The following is a 16640-nucleotide window of genomic DNA, read 5'->3' as shown; positions in this document are numbered from 1 at the left end:
TTAGCATGGGAGACAGAGGCATTTTGTGTGTGTGTGACTTCTAAACATCCAAAACATCAAATGCTGTCTTCTAAGGAAGTAGCACCTTGCAAGCAAGAATAGGGAAGCTGAAAATCACAACTCACGTGAACCCATGAAACACAGGAACATATGGCCTTATGCTGACATAGATGACCTAGGGCACAATCCTAACCATGTCTTCTCAGAAGTAAGTCCTATTTTGTTCAATGGGGCTTACTCTCAGGAAAGTGTGGTTAGGATTGCAGCTGGGCAACCCAATCCTCAGCTACCATGGCACGCAGCTTTGACAGCACCGAAAATGGCTGCCACTGCATCCTGCGCACCGCGGGTTACTGCAGGTGGCACCTTGGGAGAAGGGGACTTTCTTCCCCTTCTCCCGGGTAAGGGAAGTAGCCCCACAATGGGGCTACTCAATTCACCACCAACCAAAAGGTTGACAGTGAGGTAAAGGCGTTCGTGTAGGGCGCTGAGCCCCACATGAACGGACAGGATTCAGTGGAGCAGAGCTCCACCAGACCCGCCTCCCTCCTTCCCCGGTCCCTCCCCCGGCATGCCTCCCACCTGCCTTCTCCCTGCCTCCTTGTCATGCCTCTTCCCCACCCTCCAGCCTCCTCCCTGAAATGCCTCCCCCCCCACGCCCCCGCTTTCCTTACGACCACCAAGCAACTGCCAAGCAATGGAGGCCAGGCACATGCCTGGCACTAGCCTAACTCTGGGCTAGCACAGGTGTTGGCCTAGCCTTAGGCCTCACAATCGAGCCCAAGATTGAGCTCTGAGTCCTTTATTGTTTACTCAACCTGGTAACAGCTTTCTGGGATCTCAGTCAGGGGTCTTTCCCATCACCAGGTACCTGAGTTCCTTTAGCTGATGACTGAACCCAGGACCTTCTTCTGCAAAGAATATGTTGTCCACTGATAGACCCTTCCTAATTCTAGGTTCTATTCCTAGCTGCTTCAGTAGCAGACAAAACACTACAAAATATGCCATCATTAGCTGCCCATATTTCACGCTGGTGGACCTCATTTCAACTGCTTAGGACTGTTTATTTTCCTCAGTTTTCCATGTGCTTTTTAGAGGATATATTGCTGGCTGTCCTTCACATGACTTGCCCCTTTCCCAATCATTTTCATGTTTTAAAATGCAGGATGTTAGACTGCATTTGCTTGAATTATTTGAGAGCAAGAGCCGTTACCCTGTATTTCATGGGTTCACTTGATTTGTGATTTTCACCTTCCCACCTACCCCTGAAAAGATAAAGCATAATATAAATGAAATGGTGATTATTCCTGACACCCTGATTTAACCCTTACCCCTGTGTGCAGTTCTCATGGCATGGCCGGCACTCTGTGGCATCAGAGAACTTGAAGATGGGTCCCTTTTCTCCTAGGATGCCCTTTGGACAGCTCTCCACACAGTGTGGTCCATCCTTGTAGTTAGCACAACTCATGCAAGCATCAGCACCCTGTTGAGTAAAAAGAAAGAAAACTCACTCAGCAGCACTCCGTTGCAGAGACATCTGTGGAAGTGAGAGGCCCGAGGTCCATTCCATGGACTCAGAGGCTGCATTCCAAGAACTGCCCCACCGTCACATTCTCCAGTCAGTCCCCTTTTCAGTGGATATGTCAGAGGCTGCAAATTTGGGCTTGGGAGAAATTGTCTGGGTTTATAGGGCAGTGGGGCCCCCATTGAATATCATTTGGGACAGCGCCTGCTTTGGTTGCTAAGTTTCCATTGTTTCTTCTCAAGCTTTAAGAGTCTAACACATTCACACTGTGGTAATCCTAGCCCTCCAGGATGTCTCATAAGAACAGCCCTGCTGGATCAGGCCATAGGCCCATCTAGTCCAGCATCCTGTATCTCACAGCGGCCCACCAAATGCCCCAGGAAGCACATAAGACAACAAGAGACCTGCATCCTGGTGCCATACCTTGCATCTGGCAGCCTGAGGTAACCCACTTCTAAAATCAGGAGGTTGCACATGCACATCATGGCTTGTAACCCATGATGGACTTTTCCTCCAATCCCCTCTTAAAGGCATCTAGGCTAGATGCCATCACCACATCCTGTGGCAAGGAGTTCCACAGTCTAACTACATGCTGAGTAAAAAAAATGCACATGGCCCTGTGTGAACAGGTTCCTGAGAAGGAGAACCAGCACTAGCCCAAAGTACATTACAGCTCAAACATCTGCCACACACTGTGTAGGATGTGAGCTTCAGCAGTACCCTGTACATTGCCAGTTGGCTGGCGTGTGTGTCTCACAGTCTAGCTCTGTACAACCAGGCTGAGCCTCTTTAAAGCCACTTTCCTTGATCACTTAGAACTGCAGTGTGAATGCCACCCCTAAAAATATGTCATCCTAACTGACTGGTTGGAACTCTTGTGCAGTTGGGTCATACCGAGAGAAAAATCATTCATAACCAACTAATGGTGTAATCTTGAGTTGGTTCTGCACCCAACATCTGGAATCTATAAAGAGACCTATTCTCTTTCTATGAATCTCAAATCCTGTTGAAGGTCTTCAATAGTGATCTTGTCCTGAGTATAATTACATGAGGCAAGGACACAATTGACAAGGAGCCAGATCCTTGCTGCTGTGTCCCTAAGACTATGAAATGACCTCCCACAGGCCATTTGTGCATGAGGGCAGAGGTAGTCTTGGGCCTTTCCCCAACCAGGACCACCTCTGCTTTTGTTGCCCCCCACCCCCTGACCCAGAAGTAATTGCAGTGACATCATCATCACCACAGTTATGTCCATGCAGCTGCCTCCCCCATTCGCCTTTTGAAAAAGAGGGGGGAAGGAAGGAGGCATCCCAGGCTGCAGCAGAGCCTTTCGTGCCAGAAGCACAAAAGGCTCCCTCAGTGCACTTTGGGGCCGCTGGAAGCGGTGCCCAGAACAGAGGTGAGCATCGCTTTCAGGAGGTAGGCGGCACTCATCTCCTGGGTGCCACTTCCAGCAGCCCCAAAGTGCTCCAAGGGAGCCTTTTGCACCCCTCAGAAGCTGTGCAAAAGGCTCTGTTGCAGCCTGGGAAGTGGCACGTGTCTCCTACGAAATTGGAGGAGACACGTGATGCTTCCCGCCACTCGGAGGCTGCCTCCTCTCCTCTTCCTTTAAAGGGGAGGAGAGGGGGTGGCCTCAGATGCAGCCAGGAACCACGCTGAGAGTCTGCAGGAGTGCAGCCACTTTCAGACCAGTTCCCAACTGCAGCTGAGTGCCACCCCCTTCTCTCCCCCTTTAAAGAAAGGAGAGGGGAGAAGAGGAGGCAGCCTCAGTGCAGTAGGAAGTGTTTCGCACCTTCTCCAGTTTTGGAGGAGATGCGCGTTGCTTCTCTGTAACTGAGCACCGTCCCCTCTCCTCCCCTTTAAAGAAAGGAGAGGGGAGGGGGCAGCTCTCAGAGCAGTGCAAAATCACACCAAGAGGGACTGCACTCTTGCAGCCACTCTCGGTGCGGTTTTCAGAGTACCAAAGGCGAGTAGCATATGGGGGGATGGTGGGTCACAGTGGTGCCCCCAGTGCAGCACCCAGGGCATTTGCCCCTCTTGCCTCACCTCTAGGTACGCCACTGCATTTGGGAAAAATGAAAAGGTGTTCCGGAAAAGAAAAAAAGTGGCTGTTTGCAATGATTTGGATGTTGAGAGCTGCCTCAAACTAATGGAAACATAGGAAATAAATATTGTAAACAAGTACCTAAATAAAACAATATGTCTCTATCCTACCCCCACCTCCCAGAAGCTATGTGGTACTGCCATACCGATCCATTGCAGGTTAGTCCACCCTCAATCCTCTGGCACTGTGGGTGGCATGGGAAGCACGAGCCATCTTGTACAAATTCGCGAACCTCCCTACACACAGCAAGGGAGGAGAGAAGAGATGTTACAAACTCCTGAAGATGGGATGGAACAAAAAAGAGAAACGCTCATGGTGGGCTATTCTTACCCTTCATAGAAGCTGCAGGAGTCAACACAGATCCCTTCACGGCTGTAGTTGCGGCAGGAAACACACTGGTGTGGGCCAGGCCCCCAACAGCCATCACTGGAGCAAAGAGGATCACAGACTTTGCCCTCTTGTACTGGTAGAGAAAGAGAGCAATTGGGTCACAACAAGTATCAGAGTCATATTTTACACTGCAGGCTGCAGGCTGCTTAATGTGACATCCAGCAGCTGGTGCAACATCTGTTCTGATGCAGGATTCTTCCTATCAGGAAATGTGGGGAATCCATATTTATTTCATTGCTATGTGTGGAAACAGTGTATAACAGGGTGTCAAAACATAAGGCTGCCCCCGGAAGCTTTTTATCCGGCCCTCAGGCTCTCAGCTGCTGAGGTGTTACAGCTGAAATGGCAGCCCACATGAAAATTGGGCTTTCCCAAATCTTGAAATATGATCAAGATTGGCTTTTGTACTTTTTCTTCTGTCATTTGCAGTTAATGAGTTTCTATATGAGAACAGGGTCTGATTTCTGGTCATTAGCTGTTTAATGATGTCACTTTCTGCTTAATGACATCACTTCTGGCCCTCAGCTGGAGCCCTAAATGCTAACTTCGGCACTTTTTATGAAATGAGTTTGGCACCCCGGGCGTAGAAAGTAGCCATGCTTCTGAATAACATGTACAGAAGTACCTAATTCTCTTTATCTTTGTTCACCCATTTCTGCCCAGCCCACAGGTGTACACATTTGATCCCTGTTGCTTATATGCAACATTGGGCAGAAATGTCTTAATTAATACAGCCTAATAAAGCAGGCACCCTAACACCATGCTTTTCAGTCCCCAGAGTCCCCTTAAGCCCTTCCCTCTTGCCTGGACACTCACTGCATTTTTTGCGGGGTTTATTATTCTTGATGTCAAGGTCTGAAGGCCGCCGTGAGAGAGCTGTCCAGTTGATGGTGTGGTAATAGCAAAGCTGCCGGTTTTCCGTGATGTAGACCTTGCCGGCACTGATCTCCCGAAGTGAGCGGAAATCCAAGGAGGTCACATTCATGTTCTTCATGATCAGCAATGAAAAACCACGGCTAAGAAAAGCAGAAAAGGTCAGCTTCAAGAAGAGGAATGAAGTAATGCTTTATGAACGGGAGGCAAGGAACAGTCATGACTCGGTAACAATTGAGTGGTGCGTCTACAACTGGAGTGGGTAATTGGAAGATCAGGGTCCAAATGCAGTTTACTGGTTCAACCCCTGCACAATGGAGATGGAGTGTTCATATGCATGAGGAGATGGCCAAGATCCAGGCTCAATCACCATTGCTACTGTGATTGCTCAGACTTTCATTAATGTGCTTGCTGACTGTACCACAGTGGGTGCTGTGTGTAGCTAGGCTCAGGCATCCCCAGGGGACAGAGAAGCCTTAAGGGCTTCCCTGACTCAAGGATAAGGCAAAGGAGGATGGCAGGGGAACAATGCTTACTTATATAGGCTGCGTCCTCCAATGGTGACCAGGTTGGAGAAGACACTGAAGTTGTGCATGTGTTTGGGCCACGACTGGATGTTCAAGTAACCTAGGAGCAAGAACAGAAGCCCGGTGATTTCTGATGTACCTGGTTCCAACACTGCTAGTCACAGTATTTGTGTCTCTCATCACCTTCTAGGTTCAGTCCAATACACAAATCTCACTGTTTTCAAGGCAGAGTGTAGTGATTTGGACTGAGGGAGTCTGGGTTCAAATCCCCTCTTGGTGATAACACACATACACAACACACACCTTTGGTTATCATTCTCTCTTAACCTAACCCACTGCACAGGATTGTTGTGAGGATAAAAGAGGTTCCACACTTTCTGCCACAACTCCTTGAAAGAAGGAGAGGATAAAATGCAATAAATAAAAAATGGTGGGTAGATCATTCATATTAAAGCTGTCCTTCTCAAGCAGTACTTTGGCACTACTTTATAAGGTCCTTTTCCTTAAAGCTCACTGTCCTGCACTTGTAATGTTTTGTGATCCTCACAGGTCTAAGAGTCTCTTAGCTGCTCCTGCCACACACATTCATAAGGGATCAGTGTCAACCTGATTGTAGCCAGTCAAGGTAGGGAAATGAAGCATAGCCATACTTCCCAGAAGTATGAGGAACCAGACTTCAGCTTTGTCCCAACACTCATAGTCCCTTCCTCAAATAGTATGCCCTCCAAACCCACCTTCCCATCTTAATTTTTATGTACTCCTCCTATTCATATTGCACCCACAGCACACTAAGTTCTGTATGAACATGGGGGGGGGGGGGTGGAGCTAACTTTCAGCGAAGTTGCAGTGAACTTTGGGGGTTCCTGAAGAGACTGCGAAATAGATATGTTTTCATGTGCCTAAACAACTAAGGCATGCTTCGGTGCCAGGAAGACGGTACGAAGAGCTGAGAGCTTGAACGCCCCCCCCCCCCGTTAGAAACAGGCAATTTCAAGGATTTCTCTCTGTTTTGCTCTGTGCTGAAGCATATCTATCCCGGGCGCCATCTTTGAGAAGCTTGGAGAGCTGAAAACCCGTCCTCCCATGGCCTAGATACAACAACATCGCAGCGAAAAAAGCTATTAAGAGTGAGTGAACTTGGCTCATTAAAAAGTTTTACTGAGAACTGTAAGTAAGAAGTCTGGAGGAGGAGGAGATAATTCAAGATTATTCACGATGGCCGTTAGCCGCCCAGGGGGGAAATAGGTGAATTGGTATTTCCCCTGCTGGAGTAAGTACAAGATTATATTTTTTTTAATGGTATGTACCGAAGAGAAATAAATAAGTAATCTTCAACGAAGGAAATAAAGTCTACTTTCATTTTCCCAGCAAAAAGCCTTTATTTAAGCCTGGATTCTGCTACTTTTGGTTTCGGCTTCTCAGCAAGAGGCTTGAATTTTCTTTTTTCTTTTTTCTTTTTTTGGTCATTTAAAGGCATACTAACCTAATTTGATTGTGGATTTGACTGATTTTTTTTTGATATAAAAATTTGGAAAGTAGCCCCGGATACAAAATTAGAAAGTAGCCCTGTAGGAAGTGGCTCGAGTTGGTGTTGATAAAAATGGCTTTTGAAAATCTAGAAGATGATTGTGAAAGCCAGGCCTTGTTGGTGGACTTTCTGATGGATTTTAGAAGAGAAATGGAGCAACAAGTCAGAGAACTCTCTGAACAAATTGGGCAAATAAGCTCCTCCCTTGTAAACTCGCAAGAACAGATTATAAACAATAGAGAAGAAAAAAGAATGGATCAGATGTCAGGTGAAGTTAAAGAAGTGGAGTATTTTGAAATGGGACACAAGATGGAAGAAGCAGATGTCATAATAACTGAGAATCTTAAGGAAGAAAAAAGACGAAATGTTCAGAGAGCAAGCTGTCTCAAGAAGAGGAAGAATTTATGGATTGAATTCAAGAATAACAGAATGAAAAAGAAGAAAGAAAAACAGAACCAGTAGAAGAACTTAAGAAGAAAAAGAAGAAAAAGAAGAAGTGGAAGAACCAGTAGGAGGACTAAGAGGGAACACCAATAAGATAGAGTACAAAGTAAACATTAAGAAGAAGGGCAAAATGGTTGAATAATAAATAGAATTTTTTTTAAACATATTAAATTAAAATAGATGTAAATGAAAATTTGAAATATAAATATTGTGGAAATTGAGTGGTATTAAGATATAATATTTTATTAATTAGATTAAATTAAAGTGGATGAAAAGGGAATTTGGAATATAAGTATCGTGAAAATTAAAGTGGTAAATATATGAAATAAATTAGATGGAATTGTAATTTTGGAATATAAGTATTGTGGATAAGCGAAGTATAATATTATTGTAATTGGAGATATTTGTTTTTAGATGTGATATTAGAAATTAAGAATCAGATAAGAGATTGTATTTTAGAGGTTAGTTTAGTGGTAAGAAGAATCAATAAGTAAAAATTTGAAGCCTTTTTTGATTGGATAGTTATGGAAAATGATGTATAACATGTTGTAAGAGATATTGAAGGAGGTAATATTGTAATCAGAGACTTTTTTTTAGATGTTATATTAGAAATTAAGAATTAGATAAGAAAGATTTTATTTTAGAGACTAGTTTAGTGGTAAGAAGAGTGTATAAGTAAAAGTCTGAATTGTTTTTTTTTTTATGATGGGATAGATAAGGTTAGAGGAAAAATATGGAATGTTAAAGTATTAACCAGTAGGGTTAAAGAATATGATAATTTTTGTATTGAGTATTAATTTCGTTTGGATTAATGTTTGTTGTAATCGATGGCCACCACCCTTGTGTGTAACCTATGTAGTCCTAGCCCTAAGTCTATCCAATTTTCCTTACCTGTATCTGTAATAAATAAAGCATAAAAAAAAAGTTCTGTATGAACATGTCTTTCGTTACAAACTACATTAAACAAGAGACAGGGAAAGATCAACACCATTGCATGGAAGGAAAGAAGTTGGGGGAAGAATCAGGTGGCGGTGCAGAAGGAGGGTCAAGAATGGCTTTCCTAGTATAATGAGTCCTGAGCATATCCTGTCCTAAAACAAAAGTCAGAAGCCTTATATAAGGAAGTCCAAATGTGCTGTTTTAACCCAGAGTTCCCCACATACCCACTCACCTGTTATCTCTTTCACTGTCCGGAAAACGTTGAGTTTTTCTGGGTCCAGGGCAGTTATATTCTTCCATGGGTCTCTAAAGAAGAGAGTGAAGATAGTCAGAACCAACAGCCAGCCTCTCAAACTGGATCAGCCCAAGAGGGAGCAATATTTTGCAAGCACCTCTTTACAAGAGACCCCTGAAGCTCTGAAACCAACCCAGCTTTGTATCGCCTCCATTTTACCAAAGAGCAAATGTCTACACTCAGGTGTTATTTCTGATGTTCCAGATAGATTAAAAAAAATTGGTGGCAAATGGTGAGAAACTCAGCCAAAAATGGAATTCTGAACTTGTTGGGGAGGTATCTGAGATTCTGATATTTCCCATTGCACATCTCTTAATCAACAGCTACATTTCTTCCCAGATGTGACTGCATCATGGATGAGTGAAGAATCTCTAAGTAATGCAACTGCTTTGTGGCTGTACACTAGCCATTCTGCCCCACAAAAACTTTTGATGTACGTTTTAGCATTAAGTACATAATTCTTGCATATTTACCCTTCCAGACCAGTGATAAGGAAGTCTAAGTTGCCCAAGATCTTAGTGCAGTTGATAAAGCGGTCAATGTTGCTTGAGTCCACTGTCTGGTATTTGCTTCCAGTTCCAGTTCCATCACAGGCTAGAGAAACAGGGTCAGGAAAAAATATTCAGGGAGATGAAGGATACCAACTTAACCTCCCAACCATGACATCTTCCAGGAGTTGATGGGAGATGCAGGGATGCAGCGGCGTAGCTAATGATCATGTAGCCCGTTGCCAAGCTCAAAATGTTGCCCCAGAAGTGGTGTTACAACTGGAAGTGATGTCATGCCCGAAGTTTTTTAAAAGTGGAAATTGGGAGGAACACACCTCATCCCCCCAGCAGCTCACCACCTATTTGCTCTGCTGCCTCCCCCCCAGTCAGTGGCATAGCTAAGACATCTATCCGCTACCCAGCGTCAAAGAAGATTTTGTAGCCCCCCACATGATAAAATCAAATTTAATTAAGTAAATAAATAAAAAATTATTGGTTCCATGCTGTATCTCATTGGCACTCAGAACAATCAGTCTCATAGGTCAGTTTGGAGTTAAGCAAATTCACTTTTTGTTCCACAAAACAGTTGTGTTTTCATTTTCTGGTTAATTGGCCATAACTTTTGAGAGAATACAGATATTCTAGTGCAGTTTGTTTCATTGCACTCTGCATTTAATTACCTTTCCATTGATATATAACATGATGGTATTATTCATACATACCAAGATTTTCACAATTTTGGTCACTAGTGTCAAGCTCCGCTTGTTGCCCCCTAAAGCTTGATGCCCGGTGCAACTGCTACCCCCTGCACCCCCTTAGCTATGCCACTGCAGGGATGACTAGGCAGTTTTTTGCTACGAGCCCCAAGTTTTGGAAAGGTTTCAAGTTTGGGGCCACTCTCACTTTGGTCTCAAGGTTCACTTTCTAGAGTACAATATACAACTGTGAACTTCCCCATGAGGCATATCTATGGTTAAAGGGAGTATTCTGTCTGCAAGAGAGATTGTGAACATAGAACAGAGGGTAGTAATTAGTCTAGTTTAATAAACATGTCATATCTGCCTTTTACTTTACATGTGGGTTCCTAAGACGCTGCTAAACCACAGTATCAAGAATGATTAAAATCAGGAAGTCATGTTGCTTCATTATGGTTGAACTGTCTTGATCACAAGACAAATATTAGATATAAATATTTCCATTCATTCGTTATGAATAAGTCAATGTTATGTTCCTATGCATGTTTACTCAGAAGTAAAACTTGAGTTTCAATGAGGTTACTCTCAAGTGCATGCACATGAAGGTGACAACTGTGTGTTTGTGTTTTATACACACAACACAGAGAGAGAGAGAGAGAGAGAGAGAGAGAGAGAGAGAGCTGGTGTCAGGCTGCTGGGGGCCCTGGAGCAAAACTCTGCACTGGGACCTGCCTCTATGATGCCTCTGGATGGCCCCTGACTGCCAGTGGTACTGAGGTTCCAGGGATCAGCCAGGTGGGCCCTTTTATACACATGGGCCCTTAGCTAGTGATGCACCCATGCACAGACACACATGTGCATGTGCACACAGAGGCTCCCTTGCTCCCTGAGAGCTGTTGCTGCTGTTGTTGAGCTGAGTTGTGCCCTACCAGCAGGACGTGCTCTAATTTCTAGCCCACAAGCATGCACTCTTGGAACCCCTTTATACTGCTTGCCTCCTCCTATTGGCTCATCGGAAGAGGAGACTCAGGCAGCATAACAATAAGCATGCTCTCAATTCAAATTTGGAAAGGAAGGAGGCGAGGCAACTGGTAGGAGCAGAGAGAAGGAATGCAGCTGAGCAAGTGTGGTCATAGTCATCAGCTCTGCAAGTGCTGCCATCTATGAGATGGGAAGATGGGGGGCAGCTGTGCCGCCCCTCAGAACAAACCCCAAAATTAGCACCTGACGCAAGTTGCTTCAAGCCTTTCATGAATGACCCAACCTTGAACATGAAAGTAGATTTGTAAACATGTCGCTTAAAGGTAAGTGTAAAGTCATGCACATTGGGGCAAAAAATCAAAACTTCACATATAGGCTAATGGGATCTGAGCTGTCTGGGACAGATCAGGAGAGAGATCTTGGGGTGCTGGTGGACAGCTCGATGAAAGTGTCGACCCAATGTGTGGCAGCAGTGAAGAAGGCCAGTTCTATGCTTGGGATCATTAGAAAAGGTATTGAGAACAAAACGGCTACCATTATGATGCCGTTGTACAAAACGATGGTAAGGCCACACCTGGAGTATTGTGTCCAGTTCTGGTTGCCACATCTCAAAAAGGACATAGTGGAAATGGAAAAGGTGCAAAAGACAGCGACTAAGATGATTACTGGGCTGGGGCACCTTCCTTATGAGGAAAGGCTACGGCATTTGGGCCTCTTCAGCCTAGAAAAGAGACGCCTGAGGCGGGACATGATTGAGACATACAAAATTATGCATGGGAAGGATAAAGTGGATAGAGAGATGCTCTTCACACTCTCACATAACACCAGAACCAGGAGACATCCACTAAAATTGAGTGTTGGGAGGGTTAGGACAGAGAAAAGAAAATATTTCTTTACTCAGCATGTGGTTGGTCTGTGGAACTCCTTGCTGCACAATGTGGTGACAGCATCTGGCCTGGATGCCTTTAAAAGGGGGTTGGACGAGTTTCTGGAGGAAAAATTCATTATGGGTTACAAGCCATGATGTGTATGTGCAACCTCCTTATTTTAGAAATGGGCTATGTCAGAATGCAAGGGAGGGCACCAGGATGAGGTCTCTTGTTATCTGGTGTGCTCCCTGGGGCATTTGGTGGGCCGCTGTGAGATACAGGAAGCTGGACTAGATGGGCCTATGGCCTGATCCAGTGGGGGCTGTTCTTATGTTCTTAAAGAAAAAAACTCAAAAGCGGCAGCCCCATTCTCTCCCATCCAACCCTTCTGATTATTTTTTAGATATGCACCTAATGTACACGTGCACATCATTCATACATGACAGGTGCATACTGTCCTAAATTGGCTCTCCAGAGAGTTTCATGGTCTCTCCATTTCAGCAGCTAGGAGAAGCCACAGCCAAAAACATCATTGCAATACCAGCCTCCAGGATGTCTTCAGACATCCCAGTCAATGTGACTGTTCATTCCAAATCATACCTTTGGGGCAGAGTCCCTTACAAAGTTCACATATCTTCTGGCCATTTTTCTCTACCTCCATTTTGTCATTGGGACAGGTTCGGACACATGAGCTCCGATCCACGACAAAGTTATCTGCAAGTAAAGTGGGAGGAAATGTGAGATAACTAGAGAATAACAGAACAGGAGGAATTCATAGCCGAAAACACAGACCTACAAAATTGAGGGTCAGAAAAGTTTTTCCCAAACTTTATGGTGGTTTGATATTAATTTGGGGTGCCGATTCCAAAAATGGCATCCGTTTTGCCCTATCACGTCTAGTTTTGGAGATACAGTATAGCCTCATTAGTGAATGGTTCAAGCAGCTTCCTCATGAGGAAGCCATGGTGTAGGCTTCCTCATGAGGAAGCTGCTTGAACCGTTCACTAAAGAGGCTATGACGTGTCTCCAAAACTTGACATGATAGGGCAAAACGGATGCCAGTTTTTGAATCAGCACCCCAAATATACCCAGGAATTGGTGTAACGTTTAAGGAAGCAAAATGTGTGTTGGCCTCTGAAACCTTGGGCATGGTCTAAAGATTTGATAGGCAAGGATGTCTGAGGTTAGAGTTCAAGGAGTGAGCAAGGAACAAAATTCCTGGTTTCTGAGGAGTGGGATTAACTACCGGTAGTTCATTCTTTCCAAAGAATTTCTTTCTGCCTCAGTGTGAGAATTAGAAGAAAAGGAGCCAATGCTTGAGAATTTTGCACTAAGTGTTTTTAAACTTGATCCCAATGAGGTGTCATGATTCAAGGGGAAATCTTGAAGGCTAAATAAATACAAAGCAACAACTTGGGCTATCATTCATTATTCCCTCTCCTTCCAGATCTGCTACAACCAAAAGAAAGGAAGGATCAACACCATAAAGTAAAAGCCTGTGCAGAATCATTAGATACGCAGCACCATTGGTCACTGCTACTTCAGCAGGCAAGCACACAGTCCACACTGTCTCTGGACCTTGTCTACACACCTAGATATGGGGATGGGCAGCCCAATCCTATACCTGGCAGGGTCACTGTGTACAGCGGTGCCAAAATGGTGACCACTGTATTCTGTGGCCCCATGGAGGTCTCCTTGGGGGAAGGGGACATTTGTGCCCTTCCCCTGAGAAAGGGCATAGGCCCTGCAATGGGGCTACTCGAGTCTGCACTGGCTATTTTGCCAGCACAGATGAGAGAACCTCCGTGACAGGCTTTGCAGCCCAACACAGATGATAATAGAGCAGGGCTCCACCAATTCCACCCCTCTCCCGGGCCGATCACTCCTCCTGCCAGGTCAGACCATGCCTCCCCCCACCCCAAAATCCCACACCACTGCTTGGTGGTGCAACTTACCTCAGGGTGCTCCCGTGGCATCCCTTCTTGGAGCTAAGGCCCAGTGACAACTGGCACTGAGCCAGTACCAGCGGCCCCTCCTCCTTGGGTGCCATGGGCATGCCTTACAAAATGTTTGTGACACCCTGCACCAGCACTGGAGTTCAGTGCTGGTGCTACGGGAGTTTAGGATTGAACCCTAAGAGAAGCTTACCTATCTTCTACCACCCACCTAAGAAAACATTATATTGGGATAAATGAGAATTCCTGTTCTGTCTCCCTACACCTATCCTAAAACCAATTCAAATGTTAATCATATTACACAGGAACATTGCTGAAAATTATTTCTACATAGGGCTAGTACATACAATGCTTCCCCCATTCAATGGCCCCATACTTTTAAAGATGTGTGTGCTCATACAACACACATGTCCTGGCCCTCCCCAGGTAGTCTCCCTAATCATGCTGGAGGACAATTCATCCAGTCTGTCTTCTTCACATGCTGATAATACTACAGTAATATTGTATTAGCAATGTGGTTCAGATGAACCACCATCACATCATGGGCTTAGGGATCCTCACTAGGAAGTAAGGGGAGGTGACCAGTTGCAAGTTGTGTATCTTGAGCACACAGGTCTTTAAATACATGGGGCCAGTTGGATGGGGAAAAAGTATTGTCCAAAGTAGCCAATGGTGGCTATTATCAAGTGTATCAGCCTAGTCATGTGGGATCTGCATGTCAGCAGGCACATTCTGAGCAGATGTTGCTATGGGGATTCACCAGGTGATGAGGCCTAGTACAAATTGTTCAGAGGCTCATAAAAAGAGGGCCCCTAAAGAAGCAATGATAAATGACCTCCACAGTGGGGCCATAGTGATTTAATTGGTCCTTAGAAAAGTAGCATTCTAATTCAAAGAACATTCCTCCCTTGGCTGTGTGGAGCCAACTACTATCATGATACCCACTACCTATGACTTACGTGGGCAGCTTTTGACACAGATGCCACCATACTGGTATTTGGTATCAGGGTTGGGCTCCAGCTGGAAGGTCAGCTTGTTGTAGATCAAAGGCCTGGGGCAGTGTGTCTCACAGGCCCCACTGTCATTGAAATGTCGGCAAGCCTGGGGATGAAAAAGGGGTGTCAGAGGAAAACAAATAAAATCAAGGCCCCTGACATTTCAGTTCAGTTCAAACATTCAGTCTTGATACAAAGGCATTCCCCTATTAATACAGCACACAAAACCTTGGATCAAATCTACTGAGACAGCCGTAGAGAGTTCAATGGGAAACAATGGCGTCATCATCACCACCCATGTTGTCCTAAGTATCCCGTTGAAAAATGCTGGTTGTAGGAAGATAGTATTTGTAGCAAGCTGTGGGATGTACAGGACAGGAGATCCTTAGGAGATCTCCTGAAACTCTGAAAAACACACAAACTCTGAAAAAACTAAAGGTTATGCCAGGGGCTAGCTTGACTACACAAAAGGTGTCAAAAGCTTTGAAGTGTGGTTGGCAGGTTATGGATGAAAAATAAGAGCAGGTGGATCTGCAGGAAACAGCGTAGAGCTTGGCCATCTTTGGAGATGCAAGTATTGAGGGACAGCAGGCAGCTGAACATATGACGTTGCTTATGCTGAATTAGGCCATTGGGCATCTAGTCTAATATTGGCCACATACAAACAATATCCATAGAAAGGTGAGCAAGAGGTTGTTACGTACAAAGCATTGTGTCTTATGTGGTCCAGTGCAGCCTCCTGCACATTCATCATGGCAGCACTCATTGGGGTTGGGGCCAAAGCAGCGTCCATTGCACTGGGGAGCACAGATGCTCTTGGTCACTATGGTAGATGAGAGAATAATTATTGGCAAGAAGCAGTCAATACAATGAACTCCCTCGACTCTGATAAATGGATCCTCCTTCCCTCTCCTCCACCCCGGAGACCCTGGTGGCATACACAAAAATATTTAATATGGATTTGTTAGTGTTACCCCTTAACATAGAGCCCTTCCATAAAAATGAGCCAAAGGTATTTTTTTCAGAACATAACTAATGCAAGCCCTAAACCAAACACCAGCCTCAAGAAATCTCATCTTTATGTTATGAGCGTGACCATTCACAGCTACATTTTTAAAGGAACTGGTTGAATGCTTCTGCACTGGTTTTGCACACGTAATTAATGTATTATAATGTGCTAAGAGCTGAACTGCTTCCTCGTGTGCTTATAATGAGGAAACTGGAAGAACAGAATAAGGAAGGCTTCTCCTCCTGGCCCTCATGCATACTTTCAGTGAATACGCATCAGTGGAGTAAATAATATTAAGGATTTTGAGAACTTAAATGAGGTGTGCTAATTAGTCTGCCTGGACTAACTCTAGTCCTAACTCTCCAGTGTAAGGAAAATATGTGAGCCTTTGCTGCAGTCCACTATTCATTATACAGCTATGACGATAAACAATGAATGAGTTCACAATTAAAATTCGCATAGAGATTTTTTCCCCCTCGATTTGCCCTACTTTTGGAATGTTTTCTGCCCCCTGATCTCTGCGTAGCACTTTGCTTGTTAAAGGGGAAGTAACATCCTATACTGCATATACTGCAAGCATATGTAAAAGGCATACAAACCAAACAATGCCAAGAGGTACCACACCTTTCCTTGTCAAATTCTGAATCTGAGCTACTCATCTTAAGTTACACTTAAGATGAATAAGACTGTAATTCTATGGGAGTAAGACTCATTGAAAATGGGATTTACTTCCCAGTTGACCTGTGCTTTCAGTACCTTCTTAACCCTTCTCAGGGCCTTTGACACCTAACTGTTTATCCAAGGATGCTACCTGGATTAGACACATTGTGCACAGAGAGATGTAATATTTACATTTTTGACAGTCCTCAGGTCCAGGACCCCAGCAGTGCCCATTGCAACTTTCATGGCATGGAGGGCCTGGTCAGGGAGAAAAAAACACCACTAGTCATGATAAATAGGATAGGACAAAGTTTATAATGCCCAAGGAACACATGCATGCCTCCCATGTGCTTGGACTCCTCA

General features: G+C 44.7%; 1 protein-coding gene across 1 annotated transcript in view; it reads right to left on the bottom strand.

Annotated features, from left to right (window-relative positions):
- The window catches only part of ERBB3 (erb-b2 receptor tyrosine kinase 3), a 97840-nt gene that overhangs the window by 20624 nt on the left and 60576 nt on the right, over nt 1-16640 (bottom strand). Inside the window, exons 5-15 of the mRNA XM_066616824.1 lie at nt 16470-16535; nt 15313-15431; nt 14573-14714; nt 12259-12372; nt 9099-9219; nt 8563-8636; nt 5429-5519; nt 4836-5035; nt 3960-4092; nt 3775-3865; nt 1332-1483 (exon numbers count right to left, since the gene is read on the bottom strand). Of these exons, the coding sequence (XP_066472921.1) occupies nt 1332-1483; nt 3775-3865; nt 3960-4092; nt 4836-5035; nt 5429-5519; nt 8563-8636; nt 9099-9219; nt 12259-12372; nt 14573-14714; nt 15313-15431; nt 16470-16535 (1303 nt within the window). The remainder of the gene's footprint in view (nt 1-1331; nt 1484-3774; nt 3866-3959; nt 4093-4835; nt 5036-5428; nt 5520-8562; nt 8637-9098; nt 9220-12258; nt 12373-14572; nt 14715-15312; nt 15432-16469; nt 16536-16640) is intronic.

The sequence above is a fragment of the Tiliqua scincoides genome, chromosome 2, assembly GCF_035046505.1.
Source record: "Tiliqua scincoides isolate rTilSci1 chromosome 2, rTilSci1.hap2, whole genome shotgun sequence".
Lineage (NCBI taxonomy): Eukaryota > Metazoa > Chordata > Lepidosauria > Squamata > Scincidae > Tiliqua > Tiliqua scincoides.
This window is presented reverse-complemented; position numbering and strand designations above follow the sequence as displayed.